This window comes from Rhinatrema bivittatum, chromosome 5 (genome assembly GCF_901001135.1).
Source record: "Rhinatrema bivittatum chromosome 5, aRhiBiv1.1, whole genome shotgun sequence".
Lineage (NCBI taxonomy): Eukaryota > Metazoa > Chordata > Amphibia > Gymnophiona > Rhinatrematidae > Rhinatrema > Rhinatrema bivittatum.
This window is the reverse complement of record NC_042619.1, coordinates 269,932,151-269,958,741: the sequence shown is the minus strand read 5'-3', so window position 1 is coordinate 269,958,741 and position 26,591 is coordinate 269,932,151. Positions and strand designations below refer to the sequence as shown.

Genomic DNA, 26,591 nt, shown 5'->3' with positions numbered 1-26,591 from the left:
GTGGGTTAGCTGGGTTTAGCAATTTGTTGTTGATGTCCTGATTGATGATTAGGATCTCGGTTTTGTTGTTAAGAATGAGGTTAAGGCTAGCAAGAAGATGATTGATCTGTTGCAAGCAATTGTTCCAATGAATCAGGGTTTTGTGTAGAGATTCTGTGATTGGGATGAGTATTTGGATGTCATCCACGTAGAGGTAGTGGGTTAGATTTAGTTTAGAAAGTAGTTGACAGAGAGGTAAGAGGTAAATGTTGAAAAGGGTTGGGGAGAGTGAGGAACCTTGAGGGACCCCCTGGTTGGATGGGACCGGATGAGATTCTTTGTTGTTTATCTTTACCTTAAATTGTCTATTTGCCAGGAAGGACTTGAACCAGCTGAGAACTGTACCCTTAATGCCTATGTCTGCCAGACCTGTTAATAGAGATTTATTTTATTTATTTATTTATTTAACATTTTTCTATACCGACATTCGCACGAGACATCACATCGGTTTCCAGACAACAGCAAAATCAGCCAACAGGGCTTTACATTGTAACTGATATTTTAACTGGGGGGGAGGAGGGGGAAGGGGCAGGGCAGTAACTTGGAGCTAATGAGTATGCTGGGAACAGGGGAGGGGAGTACAGGGTTAATTTACAAAAAGCAGGAGTAATGTACATGCTATATACAATCTATTATGTACGTTCTATATACAAGACGAGGGAGTGGGGGGAGGGTAGGTTAAGGAGGGAAGAGGAAGGATGGGGGTGGGGGGGAGGAAGGAGTCAGGGTGTAGGGTAGAGTTGAGTGGTGTAGGGTCAGGGTGTAGGGTAGAGTCAGGGTGTAGGGTCAGGGTGTAGGGTCAGGGTGTAGGGTAGAGTCAGGGTGTAGGGTAGAGATGAGTGGTTGACAGTGTCAAAGGCCGCAGAGAGATCTAAAAGTATCAAGAGATGTGGTTGTTTTTTGTCCATGTTAGCTAGAATAGTGTCGGTAAGAGAGATAAGTAGGGATTCCGTACTTAATGATTTACGAAAGCCGTATTGGGATGGTGCAAGAATATAGTTTTCTTCCAGATACTCGGATAGCTGTTTATTGACTATCTTTTCCATAAGTTTGGCAATCATTGGCAGATTGGCTATTGGGCGGAAGTTGGCTGGATCTGTGGTCGGTAGATTCGGTTTTTTTAGTAAAGGTTTGAGAATAGCTAGTTTAAGTTGGTCAGGAAATATAGAAATATAGATAGAAGAAATGCACATTCTCAAAACTGACATATTATGGCTCTTGCACCCTGTCACTCCCCTTCCATGCCTCCATCATCCTTCACTTTTCCCATTGACTCCCTTTCAATCATCCGCTCACACTCATATCCCTGCTCAGCAGACCCCACACTCCTGCTCCGTTCCACCTTCATCTTCCCAGCTTCCCCAACCTCCTTTCCCCACCCTCTACGGGGTGGAGAGATCAGTAGCAGCATCATTCCCACACTCAGCAGGAGAAGATAACGTTTGCATCCCATCAGGCCTAGAATAGCAGGAGCTGGCAATGTCTGACTCTGATCTTGGTGAAGGAGGAGAGAAGGAAGTGAGAGAAGCCTCCCATCAGGCTCAATGTAAGAGAAGTCAACCAACTCCCACCCGGACCGATAAAGAGGCAGCCATCTGCTGGCCCTGAGACACACTTCCCAGGACCTTGCGACACACCAGTGTGTCCTGACACACCTGCTGAGAACCACTGCTCTCGAGTATGCATTATTGTGCTTCAATTATACATGTCAAGGTGGAAAATCAATCAGCCTACAGCTTTAAAGTGTTCCTGAGATTATAATTCTATTGTGCTGTATCTGTATATGCCAAGCACACAATTACTAGGTCTAACAGACAGTAGATGTTATTGAAATAATCTTTGGAAATGATTTGGTGCCCTTACTACCCAGATTTCTTATGCTGTTATTAAACCATTCTCACTAAAGAGAAGTTGCACTTTTGAACTCTGGTTTGATCTGTTCTCGTTACAATATGGAGCCACACATCTTTTCTTGGATTGCCATAATGAAATTCCATTGTGTCAGGGCATGCTGAGCTCCAGTCAAAGGCTTCCTAATGGAAAGTCTCATGGCTATTATTTCATGACCTCACCAGCCATCTTTTTTTTAAATTATACTTATTTGATTTTCTAGGTGCGTTGGGGAGAAAAAGGTTCAACAGAGGAAGGCGCTAAGCTTGAGAAGGCAAAGAATGCACGGGTTAAAATGCCCGAGCAAGAGTTTGAGTTTCCTTCACCTAAAATTCTTAACAACAACTTGCGGAAGCCACCATCCCCTAGGAAATGGTACTCTCCCATTAAGGTATGTCTTGGAAGGCTACATTTCACAGAGTTACTGGTTGTCCATACTTACAATGCTGGCGCCATCTTATCTGGCTGGAAAAATAACCAAGTCCAACTTCTACTTTCATGCTCATCCTCTATTCACTTTCTGCATCTTATGCCTCCAGCTCAGCAGATGGTTACATGTGTGGCCTTGTTCACGTTTTCCAGGCAGCAGCTTCCAGCTTGTCCCTGCAGAATCTCATTCTGCTGACTTGTCTCGTCAACAAATCTTTGTTTACACACCACCTATTCCAGTAAGAAGAGTTAGCTAAAATAAGTTCTATTGCTGTGGTGCTCTTGAGAAGAAAAATTCCCCCAGGCACTCATCGCGCTGTGGTTCTGGAAACGTGTAGGCGAAAATGTAATCTGGTTGACTGGAATCATCTGTTATTCTGTAATCATTTCCTAATTTGGATGAGAGGAATACAGTACAACAGTTTTAAACAGGAAACTGTTTTTTTCCATGTTATTCTTCATATGTAAAACAAGTTCAGGACAAACATGGTCTTCATTGCGCTCTAAATTTGAATCTATCTTATTACTGCCCCTTAAGACATCTGGGGCTAGCAGGGTTATAGATTGTGACCTAGACTGCAGGGTGCCATTCCAGTTAACACTTATGGTCATATCATGATATACGTGAAGAGGAAGTAGACAGAGATGGTCCTTCTAACATGCTCCATGCTAAACTGAACCAGCAATAATTCTGCTTCCTACAATTCAGCAACATTCCCATTCTCCAGTTAGAGCTGAATTGTGTGGATAGACATTCACCCACATGAAAAGGCCATACGTTTGACCACTCCGTATCATATCACCATAAACTCATGAATTGCTACCACTACAAGTTACAACAATATTAAAATGAGCAACTCTATGAGTCAGGTCCTATGTTCTTTTGCTTCATATAAAACATAAGCTACTGTGTTGACATAATCAGTGTATAATTCAATATGACAGCTTCTTGGCAGACTCTGGCTAGTCATTTTTGTCTCAGTAGCTCATGTAAACGTAAATATTATTTTCTGGTGAAGATGCAAACACAACCATTCTGAAATCTGTTCGGATATGACCTTGAAATTTGATACATTCTTGGACTGCACCAAGTTATTATTGCATCTGAAAACCCTGTTTACATCAGGGTATTGCAACACACAAGTTTTGGAAGGTCCAGAGTGAGTGAAGCATTGTTGGGTGGACTTTGGGTGTATGACACTTTGCATTCCAATGACCAAAGTGTTGTCAGATATGGACAATGATACCGAGCAGCTTTAGTGTAACTAACCATCAGGGCTGCATCAACATTTCTTTCTTTTTAACCTTGAACATTCTTCCAGTTCTGAAACAAGTTCAGGGATCTAATATAATTTAAATGAATCAACTAGCAAGCCAAGCTTTTTTTTTTTTTTTTTTACTATTAGTCTGCAAAATACAAACAAAGTTCTTCTAATAGATTGAGGTTGGAGTGCCAGGAGGGAGAAAAGATATCTTGGACACATTGACACAATCTTGGTTGTAAGTGGAGGATCTTGACTATTGAGTAACTTACAGAGAAAAACAAGGATGCCAGAACATACATGTCCTTTAATAACAAATAGCAGATTTTTTTCCAGGCCGAGAAAACGGAGCCTTTCTCCTTCCTGACAGTGCCAGGCTGGTGATTCTCCTTGGAACTCAGGGCTGCCTGCTTTTAATTTTCTGGCAGGGTTCCTTATTGTCCTGGTTAGCACCAGGCTGTAGGGTGGGAAGCATGGCTACTCATCCTCACAGACCGTTCCCCCCTTCTGGATTGCAGACTGACGTCAACTATGAGATTTCTTATCGAAATCCTAACCTAGAGTCAGGGCTGTTCACAACAGTGCCTCGCAGACGTCATGGACTTTTCTGGCTAATGGAGTTCATAATATGGAAAAATGTTTCCGATAGAAGTAAAAACAGAAAAACAAAGGAAAGTGAAAGGTAAATTCCTATCGTACATTTGAGAAAGGCTGAGTGATTATTGCACTACCAGCTTGTCACCTTATAATGGAAAGCTCTTCGCCAAGGAGCTCAAAATTCCTTTGCCTTAGACTCCACTGCAGTGGACAGAAACTTCAGTGATGAATGCAAAAAGAAGTGACATTTTCTGACTCCTTATTCATTACAAGTCTTTAAAATGGATATCCAAGTGATTATGGTATCCATAACACCTAGGCCATACCTGGATGAGAAATCTGCCAGAACTGCCATGCAAGTCACCATGACATATTGTATGTGCATGGAAAAAAACCTTTATTTTTAATTTTGTTATTAGTTTTTGGGTTTTTTTTCCATTTTGTTTCTATCTTTTTAGCATCCACTACAGCTATTTAACGTGTGCTAAAATGAGCAAAACAAAACATTACGCTGTGTTGGTGTTTTCGTTATGGATGGAAACCAACACAAAAGAAAGCAACAAATGTTATTATTACTAGCCAGTCAATATAGGCCACTTTTGAAGTACATTTTCTGCTTTCCTGATATGTCAGTTGCTTGTTAAGTGATACCATTAATGCATTCTAGTCAGCACCAGAATCAGTGGTTATTGGGATGAAGGCAATAGATATGCAAAAAAAAAAAAATTTGCCCGCAACCCCTGTAGCTATGGTTCTGAGCATTTGGGGGATTATTCCAACTGATACACTGGCACTGACAAAATACAATTGCATCTAAGTTGACCCTACTATGCACTGCCACAAGAAGATGCAAATGTCAGATAATTTGCCATGCATTTAGTAGTCTGTATCATCTTTCAGTGGAAACAGCTGAAAGCCCATCTTTTAATGCTGCCTTTTCAGACTGTGCTCACTAAGGCCTGGATTTTCTAAGTTTGCAGAACTTAGAAAATCCGGCGGTAATGGGGGGGCGAAGCAGGGGGCAGGCCTGCGAAAGCCGGCAGCGATCGCACCTCCGCTGCCGGCTTTCGCACCCAATAGCGCCATCGTAAAAGGTGGTGCTATTGGGCGCGCTACTGGCAGCGAAAAAAGTCCTTACCTTTTCGCCGTCAGCGGTGTCTTCGCGGCATCCGCCCCAGTGCCGCCCCGACTCCTCCCTTTCCGGTGCGGACGCCGCCCAGAACCAGCCCCGATTTGGCTAACGCACGCAAAAAGGGACTTTTCGCGTGCGATCCACATAGAAAATGGCCCCCTAAGCCTGGTTACAACCCAAGGTTAGTGTTTCCTTTAACTCTGGTTCTTAAGCTTCTCTTTTCAATGTGTTAATGTTGGCAGAGAGCCTTCATGCTTTTACTTATCTATTTTTTGAACAATGTTATTTAATGTATGTGTTCCAATTACTGTGTTTTTTATCATTTGTTAACGTGAAAATTATGCTATGTTGCTTTTTATTGTTGTAATTTATTATTTCTGTTGCACATCACCTTGAGAGAGCTTATTTGAAAGGTGATCTACAAATCTAACATAATAAATAAATTAAATCTTTCAGTGGCTACCTTGTAAGAAATCTGCATGCAAACTTGGAAAATGATCAACTCATTGACAGCATGGGTTTCTATACCCTGAAATAAATGGCAGATCAGATAGGACTTATCTGCCATCATGTTCTATGTTTTGTGTTTCATCTCAGAGCCAGGTGAATGCAAACTGTGGTGCACACAAGACTGAGTCCCATTCTTGATCTGTCAGTACAACAGCATCTTTTAATGTCCTCGCATTTGTTCATGTTGCAGGGGAAGTTAGATGCATTGTGGGTGCTGCTACGGAAGGGCTATGACCGAGTATCTGTGATGCGTCCTCAACCCGGAGAAAAGGTATTGAAAGCTCGAGACTACCAGTATTAATAGAGGTCAATATTTAAAGCTAAGCATTTAAAAGACTATCTTGGAGTTAGGTGGCTAACTTGCTATGGCTTTGAATATTGACCTCATAACTATTATGTTATTGGTCTGTTTTGTATCTAAATTCCTCATTCTTTTGCTTCTTGTTTTATGGAATGATTTCTGGCATGCAAGTCTTTTTCTAAAACACCCCACAGAACCTGAGATCTTGCTGGGGAAGCTGGTCAAAAGCAGATCAGTTAGTGTACCAGCAGTGATTTCTATGGACCCCTGCTGAGCTCATAGATGCCTCCAAAAGGGTTCAAAGGTCAGAAAATGGAAATGTACCATTGTACACAGAAAAAACCCCCCAATTGATCTGACCAGTGGGAGGAGGGAGGGAGAGAGAGAGAGAGACTAGCAATAAGACCATTGTAGTAGTTAGCTATTTATGCTACTATAGGAGGCCCACCTAGTAACTCGAGGTGAGGTTTAGGCAGTAGTATAGGGGTTAGGAGCCACTTTGACATTCATAGTGAGATGTACGAACAGAACAGTGCACTCTTGTGAAGATTTGATGTCCTTCGGAGTGAGGAAACTCACCCAAAGATGAGATTTGTACAATGTTCTCGCAACCTAGCTTGATGTTACCCAGGTAGAGAGTCCACCTCGAGTAACTAGGTGGGCCTCCTATAGAGGTATGAATACCTAACCACTATGAGGGCCTTATAGCTAGTCTCTCTCTCTCTCTCTCTCTCTCTCTCTCTCTCTCTCTCTCTCTCTCTCTCCTGACCCCAGCCCAAAACACAATTTGTGTTATGGGCATATAGCACAGCTTAACACCAATTTTTGGCATTTAAATTGTGCAATATTATGACTTTGCGAAGCCAGCCCACTTTTACAAAAATCCCACCCCTAACTCTGCTCCAATCCCTCCCGTTTAAAAAATTAGCATTGCACCATGCGTTATGGTGCTTTTCACATGGGTTAACGCATTTTTTGCATGCGAAAACGCCATAATGTGAGTTGGAAAATGACCCCCTAAGTGCTAAATGTGCCTCATTTTTGCAGATGCACTTCAGTAAATGTATTCAAAACTGCTATATGGGACATACATACTGGGCCGGATTTTAAAAGCCCTGCGCGCCGGCGCACCTATTTTGCATAGGCCGCTGGTGCGCGCACAGCCCCAGGACGCACGTAAGTCCCGGGGCTTCGTAAAAGGGACGGGAGGGGGCGTGTCCGGGGGTGTGTCCGGGGTCAGGGGTGGGGCCGGGGGCGTGGCTCCGGCCCGGGGGCATGGTCGAGGCCTCTGGACCAGCCCCTGGGTCGGGTGATGGCGCGCCAGCAGCCTGCTGGCGCGCGCAGATTTACACCTGCTTTCGGCAGGCGTAAATCTGCCAACAAAGGTAAGGGGGGATTTAGATAGGGCCGGGGGGGTGGGTTAGATAGGGGAAGGGAGGGGAAGGTGAGGGGAGGCGGAAGGAAAGTTCACTCCGAGGCCGCTCCGATTTCGGAGCGGCCTTGAAGGGAACAGGCAGCGCGCGCCGGGCTCGGCGTGCGCAGGTTGCACAAATGTGCACCCACTTGCACGCACCATCCCCGGATTTTATAAGATACACGCGGCTACGCGTGTATCTTATAAAATCCAGCGTACTTTTGTTCGCGCCTGGTGCACGAACAAAAGTACGCGCGCACGTAAATTTATAAAATCTACCCCACTGTGAATAAAACACTGTAAGACCCAATGAATAATAAGTAGATGTGATGGAAAACACTGACAATATAACAAGATTTTGTTCTTGAAAATCACAAAGGAGAATGACTATGTGATTCTTCAATCTTATAGCTGAATAATTGAGGGCAAACACCATTGAAGTCCATGGAAATGAATATTGTAGGGAAGAAAAACAATACAAATTGAAGAAGATTTGGTAGAGGTGATCTGGCCAAACGTAGCTATCATTAAAACAGTTCACATGGGCTTTGGATGAACCTTAAGGAAAAAGAACTTTTAAGCATTCCATGAAGATAGCAAGTAGCACATTTAAGACTAATCGGAGAAAATTCTTTTTCACTCAACGCACAATAAAGCTCTGGAATTTGTTGCCAGAGGATGTGGTTAGTGCAGTTAGTGTAGCTGGGTTCAAAAAAGGTTTGGATAAGTTCTTGGAGGAGAAGTCCATTAATGGCTATTAATCAAGTTTACTTAGGGAATAGCCACTGCTATTAATTGCATCAGTAGCATGGGATCTTCTTAGTGTTTGGGTAATTGCCAGGTTCTTGTGGCCTGGTTTGGCCACTGTTGGAAACAGGATGCTGGGCTTGATGGACCCTTAGTCTGACCCAGCATGGCAATTTCTTATGTTCTTATGTTCTTAAGCCAAATATATATTAGTGAGATCTTATAGTATTTTGATATTTTTAAAAAATCACCTACAGGTCGATACTGTAAGACCGCGGGAGAGCGGACGAACGCCCGCTCTCCCGGCGCGCGCACCGGCTCCTCGCCGGTGCGGGCGATTCAGTATTTAAATGAGGTGACGCGGGAAAAACGGGGAAAAGGAGGCGCTAGGGACACTAGCGCGTCCCTAGCGCCTCCTTTTTGTCAGGAGCGGCGGCTGACAGCAGGTTTGACAGCCGACGCTCAATTTTGCCGGCGTCGGTTCTCGAGCCCGCTGACAGCCACGGGCTCGGAAACCGGACGCCGGCAAAATTGAGCGTCCGGTTTTCGGCCCGACAGCCGCGGGCCGAATTCAAATTTTTATTTATTTTTTTTTTTACTTTTTTTTACTTTTGGGGACCTCCGACTTAATATCGCCATGATATTAAGTCGAAGGGTGCACAGAAAAGCAGTTTTTACTGCTTTTCTGTGCACTTTCCTGGCACCGGAAGAAATTAGCGCCGACCTTTGGGTCGGCGCTAATTTCTTAGAGTAAAATGTGCGGCTTGGCTGCACATTTTACTTACTGAATCGCGCGCGCATACCTAATAGGGCCATCAACATGCATTTGCATGTTGAGGGCGCTATTAGGTGCCGCGGGTGGGCCGCGTGTTTTCCTCCCCTTACTGAATAAGGGGTAAGGGAAAACACGCGTCCAGAGCAGGCTGACAGTGCGCTCCGACGGAGCACACTTTACTGTATCGACCTGCTAGTGAGTAGTCAGCATGCAATATAAAATGAAAAAAATTCATTTTGCTGTAAGGTACAGGGTGTCAAAACACACAGTACTTTAAATCTTATGCAGATGGTTAGTTGAGAATACTGTTTGTAAAATTTAAAACAATACAGGTGGTACTTATTATAGACTGCAGGCCACTTTAAAGATTTTCCTAGGCAGCTATAGACAGCCTGCTTTGTGTAAGTTAATAAAGGGGACACTCACAGAGGCTGATGCAATAAATGAGCGCGGAAAGCAGGCACTCGGTGTTGAGCGCCCGCTTTCCTATCACACGCCCAGGCACCTCTCCTAGGTGCGCAATACAATATGTAAATGAGGGGGAGCACTGCCAAGGAGACGCTAGGGACTAATTTGTCCCCTTGCGCCTCCTTGGCAATGGGTGCCCAAGAGAGGTTGCTGTCAGCAGCTTAGAAAAACGGACGCTCAATTTTACGAGCTTCTGTTTTCCTAACCGATGCACAGCCACGTGTTTAGGGAAATGGACGCTTGTTAATTGAGCGTCCCTTTTCCTAACCTGACTACTGGCGCTTTTTTTTTTTAACCTTTTGGCTCCTCTGACTTCATATCACCACGATATTAAGTTGGAGGATGTACAGAAAAGCAGTATTTTCTGCTTTTCTGTACACTTTTCTGAGCATAAAAATGTGCGGGTTGAGCGCACATTTTTTTTTTAGATTTGAGGAGAATAATAGCCTCATCAACATGCATTTGCTTGTGATGAGCACTATTAGTTTCACAAGGGGTTGGACGTGCGTTTTGACAGGCTAATCCCCTTACAGCATAAGAGGCTGTGGACGCACATCCAAATCGCGCGTCCAGCTGCAGGTTAAACAGTGCGCTTGGCTGAGCACACTGTTTTGCATCGGCCCCACAACATGATGTCCTGTTAACCACAAGAATTGACATCTGCCTGATACACTAAATCCTGGGATTCAGAGAACCTGGTGAGCTCTCTTCCAGCCCTCTCTTTCTCTGATTCTAGTCTCTGATTTAACTATTCAAGGGGTTTTTCCACCATTCATTGTGGAAAACTGGCAGGTCCGAATTTATGGAACATGCTTCCGGTAGAATTTAGAATGGAGGTGAATTTTAAACAGTTTAAAAAAGGATTAAAAAAGTGGCTTTTTAAGGAGGCATATTCCAATCAGCCTTGAAGTCTGTTTTATGCTCTATTTTACTGTTTAATGTTTTATGTATTAACGTTCTGATTTTATTGTTTTAGGTTTTAGGTAGTTTAGAGTTCATAAAGTAGCTTATTTTAGGAGAAAGGAGGTGGAGTGAACAGGAGTTTTGATGTATTTTAGGATTATTTTATGTAATGCTGCTATCGGTTGCAATTTAAGTTTTATATGTATTTTATTTGATTGTTTTATTGTTTATAATGTACTTATTGTTGTGAACCGTTGCGATGGAAACCGAGTGACAGTATATAAGACCCAATAAATAAATTAAATAAATAAATATATGGAAAACTCTTGACAAATGAAATCTGAACAAAGCTGCAGAAGAAAAAATATTGCAACAAAAAAAACAAAGAAAACAAAATTCCAAGGGGGACAAACTTCAAAAAGAATCATGAAAAGTCAGAAAATTGCAAAGTATCCTAAAAGCAGAAGGATAGGTGAGGGTTTTTTTTTTTTTTCTATGATCTCTTTCTGGGGCCCTGGAGATTTTGTCCTGGATTCTTTTTTATTCTGGTCTCACTTTGTAATTTACAAGATCCGAGAATAGTTTTGTGAATCTGTTGCATGATCTCAGGTCACTGCCTAGTTTGCCTGCTGAAATGCAGCAGATGCTGTTTAAATTCTCACATCATGATTTAGGAACAAAGGGATGGCTGAAGGTCTGGATAGGCAGGCCTGGACAACTGGCAGGCAACTGGCAGGCAACTGGGGTAAAGTCTTCTGCTCAGAAAAGCACTATAGGCACTGTAAATTCAGGAGCATTTTGAACCCAACGGTCCACATTTCAGAGGTGATCGTGAGCATGCAAAATGTATTTATTTGATTTATTAAAATAAATTCTATTTCACCTATATTGAAAATACATGCTAAGCAGAAAGTTGTATGGGTATGGCATGTAGGAGGACTGTTTCATTCTTGCACCTGCAAAATAGCAGGTTTAAATTCACAAAACTGATTTATGGTTGCAAAGTCCTCTGTCTTGGTCATATGCCCAACCTTAAATGGTGCCGTATTGGTGATTGTGGCTATTGGGGATCAGTAGGTCAGTCCAAGGGCCAACAGTAGCAGTTATATCTATCAACAAATACAGTTTCTTTTGTTCTTTCATGCTACGTTTTACAACATTGACATATTTCAAATGAATTTAGTAGCAGCAGCCAGATTAAGAGCACAGGAAACTGAAGTACTCCATTTATCCTTCCAACAGCTCTAGCACAAACAGCGATGCAAGACTCCCTCATGCTATGCTGCCAGAAAGTACTGTGTTTTCGAAGGATGATTTCCAAGCATGGAAAGGTTCTCAGATCAAAATAATGGACTCTAGGATTTCATAACAGAAGAACTGCACAGTTGTTTTGTATTATAATTTTGTACAAAAGCACCATTTATTTATCATAGAATACCAGGTCTGCAATGATGCTTTCCTTATTGGTGTAGACACCAAGATAACTTTATATCCTTCAAAAATGATCTGTAACTTGACACTGCATTTTGATGACACATTGATAAGGAGAAAAGTATGAAAGGTTTCCACAGAATGCTCTGAAATGAGACTACCATTGAAATGGCCAGTCAGTATTTTTCAAGATTTGACATAGCAGGCGGTTATTTTCCATTTTATGAAAAGGTGTTGCTTCTGTTGCGAGCGAGAATGAGCGTTTGAGGAATGTGAGCCCCTGTGCTGCAACACGACCTGCGCAACCCCAGGGCTGATTGCAGACCTCGCCAATAGCAGCACAGACACTGGACTCAAAGACTAAGTTGGAATAAGACAGAAGCTGGAACAAGAACTCTGATGACCAGGGACAGGACTCAGGAACTCTGATTCAGACTCAGACTCAGGTACTCAGACTCAGGCTCAGACTTTAAAACCAAGAAAGGACTTCTGAAGACTTGAACCAGCAACAAAGAATCTGAAGACTCTAGACAGGATGAAGACTGGAATCAGGACAAGACAAAGACTTGACTGGGACTCAGAAGACACAGGAACCAGGAACATGATGAGAAACTAGGAACATCACAAGAACGAAGACATGGAGGACCTCCAACAAAGAATACAGGAAGCAGAAGACCACGGTATCGAAGCCCCTTGAGAAGGAAACAGGAAGCAGTCAGAAGAGCCCTTTTATAGGGTCATCAGGAGGGGCAGTGGGGCTTTTCCAACTGTGGTCCCTTTAAAACTGGAGCTGAGGCGCGTGCGAGCGCCTATGAGGCAGCGCGCCACATCAGAGAATGCCGCCGGTGATTCAAGCCGCACTGAAGCAGGTGACATCTGGGTTCAGTGATGTTTGGGTGAGTGAGACCATTCACGGGGCCCTCCTGTGAGTGGAATCACACCAGTACCCCCTTCTCAAAGCCCTTCCCTCAAGCCTCTTCTCCTTGGCTTCAGAGGGGACATAGAATCTGATAATACTTGGTTTCATAAACTGAAGCAAGGAACCATACAAGACAAACTGGACAAAGATATGGCTGAAGTACTTGAATGAAGACATGGCTGCAGTTCTTGGATGAAGACATGGCTGCAGGCTTAGATGAAGACATGGCTGCAGTTCTTGGATGGAGATAAGGTTTGAAACACACTGAAGGCAAGGCTGAAGAACTTGAACAAAATGTAGGTGCAGGTGCCTCCTGTGGGTCGTAGGCAAAAAAAAATTCAGGAAGGAACAAGAGTCAAGCATGAAATGCCCATTGTGGGGACACATTTATTGAGTTCATGGCCTTCATAATCTGTTGCAAGTGAGAATGGGCGCTTGAGGAGTGTAAGCCCCTGTGCCGCGATGCAACCTGCGCAGCCCCAGGGCTGGCCGTGGACCACACCAATAATGATGCAGGCACTGGACTCAAAAACTTGGAACAAAATGGGAACTGGAACAAGAACTCTGAAGACCAGGGACAGGATTCATGAACTCAGATTCAGACTCTGACTCAGGAACTTGGACTCAGGCTTGGATTTTAAAACCATAAAACCAAAGAAGGACTTCCAAAGACTTGAACCAGCAATGAAGACTCTGAAGACTCTAGACAGGATGAAGGCTGGAACCAGGGACAAGGCAAAGGCATGGATTCAGCAACAAGGCAAAGGCAAGGATTCAGGAACAAGGCGAAGACTTGACCGGGACTCAGATGACAGAGGAACCAGCAATATGACGAGAGACCAAGAGCATCACAGGAATGAAGACATGGAGGCTCTCCAACAAAGAAGACAGGAAACAGAAGACCACAGGATCGAAGACCTTGTGAAGGCAACAGGAAGCAGTCAGAAGAGCCCTTTTATAGGGTTGCAGGAAGGACATCAACAGAAAGGGCCACAGGGTTTTTCTCACCGCAGTCCCTGAGGCGCGTGCTGATTGGAGAATGCTGGCAGTGATTCAGGCTGCGCTGAAGCAGGTGACATCCAAGTTCAGCGGCATTTGGGTGAGTGAGACCACTCGCAGGACCCTTTCGCAAGCAGAATCACAACAGCTTCATTAACATATTTATCATGAAAGAGCAAAGTCTGAGTATTATTTTTTTGATGTGGAATATTAAATCATGCTATTACATCAGGATGTGTGCTCCATGACATCAAAGTGTTGATTTCTCATTTTACAAGCAGAATGGTTTTGCCAGTCTCAGATACTGCAGAAAAGATGCAAATTGGGAAGACTTTAAGATTGCCAGCTCTCTCAGCAATCACATGGGAACATATAAAATAGTAATGAGTGTAGATAAAAACCAAATGGTCCATCACTTGATGGGAAGCACAGAAAAGGATAAGTCATGTTAAAAGGCTAGAATAAACAGCTTTCGGTTCATTGAGTATGCAAAATTGGAAAATGTATACCATAATGCTTCATTCATTCATAGCAAAATAATAATCATCTTGGCACAATATCCTATAATAAGGAATGCAAATTTTGTGATGAAATGACTTGGCATGAGCTTTTAACCCTACTGGAAATCCTTTTACTGCACAACGGGAATTGTTCAAATGCAATTCTGTGATTCAACGAATGGAGACCTCTACAGGAATTACTGATAGAAATATCAAATGTAATACTAGACCAGTACATGGAGGGAACTTTCCTTCTGCCTCCCCCCACCTTCCCCTCCCTTCCCCTACCTAACCCACCCCCCTGGCCCTATCTAAACCCCCTCCCCTACCTCTGTCACAGAAGTTATGCCTGCTCGAAGCAGGCGTAACGTTGTGCGCACCAGGCCGGCTGCCGCGAGCCGTGTTCCGGTCCGGGGGCTGGTCCGGAGGCCGTGACATGCCCCCGGAATGCCCCCGGGCCGAAACCACGCCCGCGGCACCACCCCTGGATGACGCGCCAACCGCGTCACGCCCCCGACACGCCCCCGATGACGCGCCGTCCACGTCACGCCTCCCAACATGCCCACCCCAAGAAAGCCCCGGGACTTACGTGTGTCCCGGGGCTTTGCGCTCGCCGGAAGCCTATGCAATATAGGCTCGGCGCTCGCAGGGGGGTTTTAAAAGGGTTATGCGCGTACCTTATGTGCGTAAACCTTTTAAAATCCGGCCCTTAGTTTTTGAGTACTTGCCAGGTTCTTATGGCCTGGATTGGCCACTGTTGGAAACAGGATGCTGGGCTTGATGGACCCTTGGTCTGACCCAGTATGGCATGTTCTTATGTTCTTAACCCCAAGTCTTCTATCGATCTTAGTAACAATTATTTCTACCGTGATGGTGATTGCAATTTTAATTACAACTACAATTATTGTTGAATCTTTATTGCCTCTGTTATCTCTTCATTGTTGATGTTATTGCTTGGTTCACTTTCTTCCCTTTCTAAGTTTATTGTTCCTATTTATCCTTTCTATCCCCCTCCCCTGTTCAATGTATTTTCCTCCTTGCTGTTACAATGTAGACCGATATGATGTTGCCACGAATATCGGTATAGAAAAGTTTATAAATAAATAAATAAATAAATAAATAAACAAACCAACTCTGTTGGATACATTCACAGCAATATCCAAGCTGGAAAACCAGAATGCTGAAAGTTAACAAAATTTGAACCACAGCACCCTAGAAAATGATGGCCCAGCCCCTTCCTTGACCTGTTTGCTAATGGTGACTAGACACAAAATAAGAGATATATTTGACCGAAAAAAAGCTGTTATTTAGGACATGCTATCTGCAGTAAGAGAAGGAGCCAAGTTACATGATATCTTATTTGATTATTGTCTAGAGAAAGTTTTTTGCGATAAGGTGACACAAAGCACCGTACTCTTAGAACTTCCAAGTTGATACCAACATCAACGAAAAAGCATTCATTTTTAGGTGCGAGCTGTTGGAATATTTTTCTTCATTTTCTTTCCCTCACCATACCAAGGGAAACTGCCAGGGAGGCAGAAGTTCCTTTAACTGCTGAGGATCGAAAAGTATTCCTTGAGACTGAAATTGTTCCTGCAATGGTCCCGTCCTCTCTGACTGCATTACCTCTCTGATGCCCCCCAGCCCCACCAGCTCCAATGGACAGGAGTCGCAAATACAGGTCTCCTGCACTATAGCATGGGTTGGGCTGAGATTTAATCTAATCTAATCTAATCTTGAGCTTTAACCCTGGGGGAAGAAAGTGGTGCCTGGTTATCAGAATAGTCACAATGACGATTCAAGAGTCAGGTTAAATCTACACATTTTGTTTATTCTGAAAACCAGACCTGTTTTTGACTCTCTGGGAACAAAGTAGTCCACCCCGGTTTCAAGGACCAAATTTGGAAACCACCGCTCTTTCGTATCCTGTCTGGGTGAAAAAAAAACATCAGCTCTGCCCTGATCAACCTTTCCAGACTGTAAGGGTCTTCTTATTCAATAAAGAAGGCACCGATTGGGAAAAAAGTCCTTTCTGAATAAGGCCCTTAAATGCTTTCTGCTTTGAGGATTACTGCTTTGGTGGAGTATGTTTCCTATCAATCAGTGCTAATGTCTTCCCTGACAAGGCTTCTGCATTCCTTTATACAGATGCATGCATAATCTCTTTATGAGAAACAGACAAGCGTTAAAGTCATCTTGACTGCAAGAAAACAAAAAACAAGCACAAACAAAGCCTATTTGCAGAGTTATTCAAAGAAATGGCGATACAAAAGTTGTGAAATTTTTCTCCGGGTGCACAGAAAAACCTGGAGATAGTCTGAGGTTACCAGCAGTCACAGCTGTTTCCAATAAGCTGTTGCAGGGCCACATCATGTGGGACTTTCTGGAGGGGGTGTATGTTTTTGTCAAGACTAGGTTAGCATTTCCCTCTGCATTAATGGTGATTTTTGTACAGGCTCATTTTTTACCTGATAGGTTTGTTAAGCGGACTACCCATGAAAAGGAGGAGGAGGATGGCCCACTATGGCACGTTCGCTGAAAATGACATTGGACTGGGATTAAAAACACATGCTTTTGTGACTTCCTGTGCCAAGGAATTTTTTTTTTCTTACGTTCCCTGAGTACAGTGCATTGAAATTGTGACCTTGTATGTCTGCAGCGCAAGCAGAGGAAATGCATGTTGAGGGGCTTTTGTCTGCTCATATGAGGCTGGCTACACAGTCTGTCTTTTAAGCACAGGATGAATGAAGGGGGAGATGATTTGGGAAGGATGAATATCCCAAAAGTTATATCGCATGTGTTCAGATATATCAAAACATAATTAGATTAGTCTACTGGTATATCCTTCAAAACTCTTTCTTGACACGTATAGCCGCAGTTACTTCATACAAATATATATTTTTTTCATATTTTATATTATTTTATATTTATGTAGGACCCACACTTCAGGAGTTTGTATATCAATCAAATCCAAATTAGTACTAGGTCACTTTACTTTATTAATAATATTTCATCAATTTTCCTGAATTTTTCTAAAACAATGTCTCGCAACATGCTGACGAACTCCGATATCAGTGATCAATTTTAACAATCATGAATTGGTAAATACTCATCTCTGCACAGCTAGCATTAGTCCAACCCCGCCATGATCATGTTTCGAACCTTACAGTTCTGCCTCAGGGGGAATCTTTTCTTGAAACTTCACGCAGTATCCAACGTTCAATCAGCTCAATGTCCAAGCGGCTAGTTTTATAATTTTATTCCATGACCTGACTTCAGAATCGCCATCTTCATTCAAAAGTATTTAAACCATGGCGGCAATGAGGAACTCTTTATAAACCTCCTAGAAGTGATGTTTCTTAATCACAGTTCTCTATCAGGTAGTGACTTCTAAATAGTCAATATCACAACATATTCTCTCAGATAGTGATACTACTCAATAACCGACTCTATATTCTATGAAATAGTGACTTTCTGATTGTCAACAATGCAGTATATTTCATAGAATAATCATGAAAAGCATTAGCGAATCTTGCTTGACAAATCTCAGTTCTCAAACAAGTACTCTCTTCCTTCATGAGGCAATAATCACACAATTATATACTCATAGGTCATAAAGGCTGCCCTTAAGACTCCAACATATTATGGTTTTTTTATATTTTTTGAAAAAATGCAAGTGCAAATTTATTATTCAAAAGAATTAATGTACATAAAACTTCAGGTCTTCAAACTGCAGGCAAAACCGTACACATCCCCTTAAGTACAGATATTACATCTCCTCAGGATGAAAGAGTAACCTGATCCAATAAAATAAAGTCCACTGCAGATCAGAAAATGTATTTTTTTCAGTACAGTGAGACATGATAGGGGCTTCTAACGCAGATGATTTAAAGCAGCTGTGAGGCTGAATAAGTTTTGTTTTAAGAAGCCTCTTCATTCGACTCACATATACTAATTTACATGAGCAAATATATTACAGGGGTGGAATTGCATGTGGGCTTGTACCTGCGTTGAAAAACTCTTCCCGTCATATAGATGAATTTTAAAAGCCTGACACGCCCCAGAATTGGGTGATATGCTACCAGTTGGGCTGGCGCACGCCAAGCGGATTTTAAAAGTATCTCCCATTATGCGCACAGATGAAACAAAATCCAAAAAATGGGTGGGGCACGGGCATTCCTAGATTTTTTAATGAAACCAGCGCATCCCCCCCCCCCCCCTCACTTCCACCTAAATACGTATGCGCACAAGCACGCGCCGGCGTCCCTTACCACGTAACTTTACTTCTGCTATGGATAGCGTAGAAATCCTAAAACAAAAAAATATAGGCATGTCGGCAGGATTTTAAGGGTCAAAGGAAGGCTATTTAAAAAGGGGGGTTAGGAAGTCCTGTCCCTTATCTGGGCGAACTGGGAAAAAAGGGGTTTAACTGGTAATTGCATCGGTGCACGTTTCCACGCGGTAGACGTGGCATTGGCACGTCCATACAAAATTGTTTGCACGTGTACACTAGTTAAGCCTATTTTATACCATGCGAGCTTAAATGCATGCATGTTGTAAAATGGCCATGTCCCTGGATGCGATCCGGCATACGCAAATACATGTGCACCCGCACGCCGGTATTAAAGTTACCATCCCTGGGTGCTACCACTCAGGTCCTTCCAGATTTTGCTGAGAAAAGAAACAATTGTCACATGATACCTTCAGCAGCAGCATGGGATCAACTGCTCGGAATCTATTGACCTTTTGGGATCCTGCCAGGTACTTGGATTGGCCACTGTTGGAAACAGGGTACTGGGCTTGATGGACCTTTGGTCTGATCCAGTATGGCAAGCCTTATGTTCTTAGGTTATTGTTTCATCCTGAGCAGGAGATGTAATATCTGTACTTAAGGGGATGTGTACCGTTTCACCTGTAGTTTGAAGACCTGAATTTTTATGAGCATTGATTCTTCTGAATAAGAATTTTTGCTTTATTTTTTCGTAAAATGAAGTCTTATGGGCAGCCTTTCTGATTATACAGTTGTATGATTATTGCAATACAAGTGCTTATGACACATTTATGAGGTCTTTTTTGATAGCTGTGCTATTAGATATGGTCACTAGGAATTTTCTCTAAATGATAGTAATGTTTTCAAATTTGGGTAAGAATCTTTTGCTTAGCAGTGTTCATATTTTTCTTACCTTCCTAATAGACCATTTAACTTTTTGATATCATCTTCTCACCCTGTCTCAAATTTCTATAGACTCCTTAGCATTGTAGTTACTTTAGGGATCCTGTGAACAAAAGGAACACTTTCGGGCCGATTCAGTAAAGTCTGTGGGAGAGCGGGCCCGGCGCGCACACAGGCCACTCGCCTGTGTGCACAATACAGTATTTAAATAAAGCCCAGCGGTAGAAACGGGCGTCCCTAGCGCCTCCTTTTTGACAGTAGCGGCGGCTGTCAGCGGATTTGACAGCCGACGCTCAATTTTGCCGGCGTCGGTTCTCGAACCCGCTGACAGCCACGGACTCGGAAACCGGACGCCGGCAAAATTGAGCGTCCGGTTTTCGACCCGACAGCTGCCGGCCAACTTCAAATTTTTTTTTTTTTTTTACTTTTTTTACTCTTTGGGACCTCTGACTTAATATCGCCATGATATTAAGTCGGAGGGTGCACAGAAAAGCAGTTTTTACTGCTTTTCTGTGCACTTTCCCGGTGCCGGAAGAAATTAGCGCCGACCTTTGGGTAGGCGCTAATTTCTGAAAGTAAAATGTGCGGCTTGGCTGCACATTTTACTTACTGAATCGCGCAGGAATACCTAATAGGGCCATCAACATGCATTTGCATGTTGAGGGCCCTATTAGGTTCGGCGGGTTGGACGCACGTTTTCTGCCCCTTACTGAATAAGGGGTAAGGGAAAACGCGTGTCCAATGGCAGGTTAACATTGCACTCCGTCGGAGCGCACTGTACTGTATCGGCCCGTTTGATTGGTTCACTGGAGCATACACATGGCTTTTCAATACTATCTCCCCATCTACCCATAAATGAACTGGATAAAAGCTAATAAGCTCCAGAATAAGACACTTTGAAAGGGAACTTTTCTAAAGTATAGCATTCACTAACCATATTTAGGTTTGCTTTGAGTGCATTTTGTTTCAGTCACCCTTGTCCTAGAAAGACACAGCATGTGAAGATCATTTGCATTATTTATCAGGAAATACCAGGCCCTCTTATCAGTACAGCTGGCAACAAGCTGCTAAGCAAAGGCTGGGAACTCTCTGCTGCTGGTGAAGGAAAAGCGGTCATGAAACAGGAGCGACTTAACCCTGAAGCCGAACCATTCAATAGCCATCCTTAAAGAAACCCTGAATCAGCACCTTCAACTTTCCCCTGCCAAAAAGAACTCAGTCTGAAAGTGTTCCCTTCCTTTGAACTAGGTGAAATGTCTGAAGCGTTATGACCCAAACATCTGGAACGTAAATAAATCAAAGTCCCTGGAGAAAAAGGAGGGAGAGAGAGTGGAAAGCGAAGCTGCACAGTTGGAGAGATGCTGGATATATGTAGCCACCCCCTTCCCATTTCCTCATTGAGCAGAGCCGAGGCATGTGGGGGTTGCTGAGTCCTCTCACAACTCTCCTCACCTACGGCTGTAACCTCGGGTCCGTTCCAAATGGGGGAAAGATCTTTAGACTTAGGACTCTAAGTAGATCTCCAAAGAAATCACTGCGGGCTCCGAGGATAGTGTTCCAACAAAAATAAACCTTTATTAAAGTTAAACTTTCAATGGAGATTTAACAAAGTGCACGTTTTCTGGGAGATGAGTCCATATCATAAATAGCTGCGTCCACAAACATGAGGCTTTTTGAGAGAATATTTACAGCTGTGGCTCCAGCTCTCTGGAATCAGCTTCCAGAATCCCTATGCAAAGAAAGCTGTGTAAAATCCTTCAGGAAGCAACTAAAGACCTTCATGTTTTCAGAAGCTTTTAGATTGATATAATCGTTTTCAGCAACACTTCATAAGTCGGAGTCTACTGATTTAACTTTCATTTTATGACGAATCCTGATTTCTAGTTTCCACTGTCACTAGTTTCAAAATGTTATACTAATGTAACCTGCCATACCTGGGAACTTTTGACTTCCAGTCACCCTGAGATTACCATGGATAAGCGGGAGGGAGGGGGTAATTGCACAGTGGGACCGGATGCTCACAAATTTGCTCTCATAAACACTCTTGCATGTTCACACTTACTTTCACTGCTCATTCTCTCACATTCTCACATGTCCATTTACACCTTTACTTCTGCCATTCTCCCACCAACACACACACACACACGCTCACTCACGTCTCTCCCTCTTCCATACACACATGCCCACTCACTTTCACACCCATTCTCACTTGCACTCAGCTCTCTCCTACTCACCTACGTACACTCTCAGATCTCTTCTTCCTACACAAATACACACTCACTCTCACAGACCTGCTCATTCATTCTCTCTCCCCCCCTTTCAAAACACACTAGCAACAGCGACTCTAACTTGGGCTCCTGCTGCGGAAGTGGACGCTGCCTGTTTCTTACTCCTCGTTTGATGCACGGGCAGGAAATCACAATGTCGATTGGCCAAGGCAAACAGGATGGGGCGGGCAAGTGGCTGGATCCAGGAAACAGGCTGTGCAGGAGCAGGTGGTGTCACGAGGAAGCGAAGTTAAGAGTCAAAAAGGTCCGGAGATGGAAGAAATCACTGTCGAGTTCCTCCTTTTTCAGCCGTGCAAGACCAATGACGTTCCTTTCTTCTTTCCAGGTCCAAGCTGATTGGTTTTGCTGCAGCACCCGGAGATTTCTGGTATTGGCCTGGAGACCCGGTAATTCTTTTAGAATTCCAGAGTCTCCGGGCCAAATCCGGAGAGTTCCCAGGTATGAACCCCATGCATGTCCTGCACGGGTGGGGCCATGAACTTATTTATAGTCTCTACAGTGCAGGGAAGCCAGGCTAGCGGCAGACACTGTCTCTCTTCACCCTGAGGTGTGGGTCCTTTGTTGAATGGGGGGAAGTTTCCTTTCAAGGCCCCGAGTGCTAAAGGTGTCTCTGGTAGGTCTGTGGGAGAGGAGTAGCCCGTAAGAAAGTTCACACTGTGGGCCCATTGTGCAAAAACCACTCCAGACTCTGAGGTGGTGTCCAAAATCAAAGTTTACTTGTGGGAAACAATAGTGTTGTGGCACAATTCACTCTGTATAAGCTCCACAGATAAGGTCAACTTGATTACAATTCCTTCTCTTAATCTGTGCAAGAAATTTGCTCACAGGGACCCGGGTTATCTCCACCCTCCAGAGTTTGGAAGAGTGAAGGCCTTGGGTAGAGAAAGTATCCCTTTTTAGGTGACAGGGATTCCCTCCAACCCTGGATGAAAATAGGTAAACCCATCTTGGCACAAAAAGCTTTAAATCCTCTCTCTCTATCTCCCCTGGGCAAAGACTCCTGTGTGGTGTCCTCGGTGTTCTCAATTAATTTGTTACTCACAGTTTGTAGTTCTCTTAGACTCTCTTGGTGCTTGGATCCCTTATGGGAGGAATCCAGATGGAACAGCAGCTTCTGATGTTCCCTTCAGGTAGGAAGGGGCAACCAAACACTTCCTCCTGAGTCTCAAACAAAGCTCTTCCCTTGAAAAGTAATTTAGCACAGGAGTGTCCTGGCATCAGGTCACCACCTCCTCCATCCTCGTCGAGGAGTAGAGGGGCAGGTCTTGCCTAACCTGTGCAGCCCCAAAAACAAGGTTCCTCAATCCCTGAGTCCAGGTGGTGCACAGGGTTTCACCAGGCCTCCTACCAGGAAAATGTAAAACCCCTGGAAATATACCCAGAGGGATATCCCAACCAGCAAAGGAGTGGACTGGATGGAAATCCTCCCGACCCTGGTCAGCTTTCTCCGACTGGGCCTGAAAAATAACAAAGGCTAAGCTCCTGAACTACCTCCTAACGCCACAAAACCCATAATAGACCACCCACAGGCTCCCTCTAGGGAGCTGCTTAAAAACCCTCTCGGGGACGGCCATGCCAGACCCCTCAATGGGAGGGGCTGTATTTGAGCGGTATCCTCCCCTTAGAGACCTGCACTGCTCTAACTTGAAAACAGGTTTTACCCAGGGCTTACTGGTGACCAAAAATGGCTATCAGTTACACTAATATAAATCCTTTTAGTTACATCTTAAACATTGGACCCTATTGTTGTAGTTACCACTTTAGGAGCAATGCTGATTCATATTTATGACTGTCAGTACTAAGGGGTAGATTTTAAAAGTCGATTTATGCGCTCAGGGCACTCGCCACCGGCGCGTGCAAAGCCCATGGACACACGCAGGGCACTCGCCGCCGGCGCGTGCAAAGCCCATGGACACACGCAGGGCACTCGCCGCTGGCGCGTGCAAAGCCCTGGAACGTGCGCAGGGCACGCGCTGCTGGCGCGTGCAAAGCCCCAGGACACGCGTAAGTCCCGGGGCTTGCTAAAATGGGCGATCCGGGGGGGGGGGGGGGGGGGACATGTCTGCGGTCTGGGGGTGTGGCCGGGGGTGTGGCCGAGTGCCCCGACACAGCAGCCTGTGTCGGGGCCTGGCCAGCCGGCATGCGCAAGTTACGCCTGCCAGCGCGGCAGGCGTAACTCCATCGAACAAGGTGTGGGGGGGGGGGGGGGGATTTAGGTAGGGCCAGGGGGGGTGGGTTAGATAGGGGAAGGGATGGAAAGGTGGGGGGGGGGACAAAAAACAAAGTTCCCTCTGAGGCCGCTCCGATTTCGGAGGGAACGGAGGCAGGCTGCGCGGCTTTGCAGGCTGCCGATTTTGCACAGCCTTGCTCACGCCGACCCCGGATTTTAAAAGATATGCGCGGCTACACGCGAATCTTTTAAAATCCTGCGTACTTTTGTTCACGACGGTTGCGCAAATAAAAGTACGCACGCGTGCTGTTTTTTAGAATGTACCCCTAAGTGTTTTAATCTAGTAGCTAATATTTTACATTTTTACAAATAAATTTTACTAATAAATTACCAGTATCTGTATTGTTTCATTCTATTTGCACTGTTTCTTTGTAAACCCCAATTTGCACTGTTTGTAAACTCTCTAATTGCACAGTGTTTCTCTGTAAACCGATAGGATGTGCAAACGGCAATCGGTATACAAAAACCTTTAAATAAAATAAATGTTTTCATCCCATTTACCATATATTCTTGTGTTTAAGTTGAGAAATTAATGCTGGAAAATAGGCCCAAAACAGCAGGTTTGACTTATGTTTGCATACTATTTGTTTTTCCGCATACACTGTGAAGTCCTCAAGGTATGCGTGTATGTTTGTGCGAACTGCCGAAATAGAGTGGAGTTAGCAGCTTAACTTATACGGCTAACTCTGTTCGTGCTGCTGACCTGTCCTGAATTTAATGTGCTGAGTGATGTTTTTAATTCAGTCATGGCTTTTCTTGAATTCTTATCTTCCTTCTAGATCACTCATTTTAAACTTCGACTTATACATGGGTCAATGCATTTCAATGGATTTTGGTCTCAAAATCGGCTATCGACTTATACATGAGATAGACTTATAGATGAGTATATACAGTAATTTTAACAGTTAAATTTTAAATATGGGAGCCTATATTGATTCAGTCATCATTTTTAGGATCAATGCCAACTTGTAGTGTGGCTATCAGCTGTCTTTGCTGATTTATTATTAATCTTCGGTGCAATGCTGATTCTCTTGTAGTGATTACCATCTGTTTTGAGAATGCATGTTCTGTGGATGATGCTTGCATATTTTTCTTTGATCCTTTGCAATACGTTCTGTTGTTTCTTATTTTATTTCTTTCCCTCTGTTTTAATATTTTATGTCTGTTTTATTTTACCGCTTTATCTCTTTTATTATGAATGTTTTGTTGTAAGCCTCTTTGGATTTAGCGAGATATAAGAATTTTAAATAAATAAATGAATAAAATAAAAATAAATATTTATGCAAGATCCTCTTCCAAATAAATTTACTCCCTGTTCACTGTGGGGGTAATTTTCAAAAGGATTTACACACATAAAACTGGGTTTTACAAGTATAAATGCACTTTACCTATGTAAGTGGACTGTGGAAAATTGCTACACTATGTGCCATTGAATTGTCCATAGGTTATACACATGGAAGTGCACTTTACGTGTGTAAATGGCTTCATAAAATTGCTACTACTGTATGTTACATTTCCAGATGTAACTCCTTAGAAAAGTGCCCCCGTAGTGAATACGTTAAAGTCCCCCTCATTCTCTAGGACAGTCCCTTGCGGCCGAATCTATTTTGTCTTCTCACTGTCTCCTGGTTGCTCTCTCCTGCCTTGGAGTCCTTGAACTCTTCTGAGAAGGTTACCAGATGGGCATTCTGTGCACAGTCCTTTTCTCTCCCAAAATGGTTGGCACCGAGGTGGCACCCGGAGCACTAGCTGGACGAGTCAGCTACTATCTGGTACGCACCCTTTGTACCTGCAGAAAGCAGCTCCCTTGTTCTCCGGGTGCCTTCCCTGCAGTTCATTGTCAGAGGAGTCAGAGAAAAGGTTGCTCTTTTACTTTCTAAAACACTCTCGGGTTCAGTATATTAAATCAGGAATGATTTAAGTGGGGATATTTATCAGATGGCTCAGTCCTCTACCTATTCTCTCCAACCATACATCCTCGCTACCATGGACACATTTCTCTGGTAAGGATGCATATACGTCTACACTGGCAAGCACACAACAACTAGAATAGGAGCCATGTAAAGAAATGAGGGACACCGATGGCCTTGAATTGCACAAGATGGGCCACAGAACTCACACCTGGTAGTAACATCATATTCAATCAATAAAAATAAGATCAGGGTATATTAGTGATGGTCATGAGTAGCCAAGAAGGACACTCAAAATCGGTCCTACTAGCACTTATGTGGCACAGCTCCCACCTGAAAAGTAAAGAAGGCCCGCTGACATGTTCCCCTGCCGAGCTGGTACATGTGGCAATGTGCCAAAGCAAGGGCTGGCTCCATGCGAACAGATGCAGCCCAAACGCACAGAATAGTTGGACATCTGGCGCCTAGAAGAAAGAAGTAATACGAGTCTGATGGGAATCATAGTTAAGAGTGGCTCTGAATCAAGAAAGGGAAAGGTTATGCAGAGAGAGATTTTTGAAAATTATGGTCCCAGCAAGACTTGGCTGGGAAGGCCACATGAAGGTAAGCAGAGAGAAAAAGTTTCCAGGGGAGATGGGCAGGAGGTCAGCAAACTGCAAGAGGAGTAGGGGGGC

General features: G+C 43.8%; 1 protein-coding gene across 1 annotated transcript in view; it reads left to right on the top strand.

Moving 5' to 3' along the window:
* ANTXR1 (ANTXR cell adhesion molecule 1) overlaps positions 1-26,591 on the top strand; it is a 206,645-nt gene that overhangs the window by 153,451 nt on the left and 26,603 nt on the right. Inside the window, exons 16-17 of the mRNA XM_029604035.1 lie at positions 2,153-2,320; positions 6,050-6,130. Of these exons, the coding sequence (XP_029459895.1) occupies positions 2,153-2,320; positions 6,050-6,130 (249 nt within the window). The remainder of the gene's footprint in view (positions 1-2,152; positions 2,321-6,049; positions 6,131-26,591) is intronic.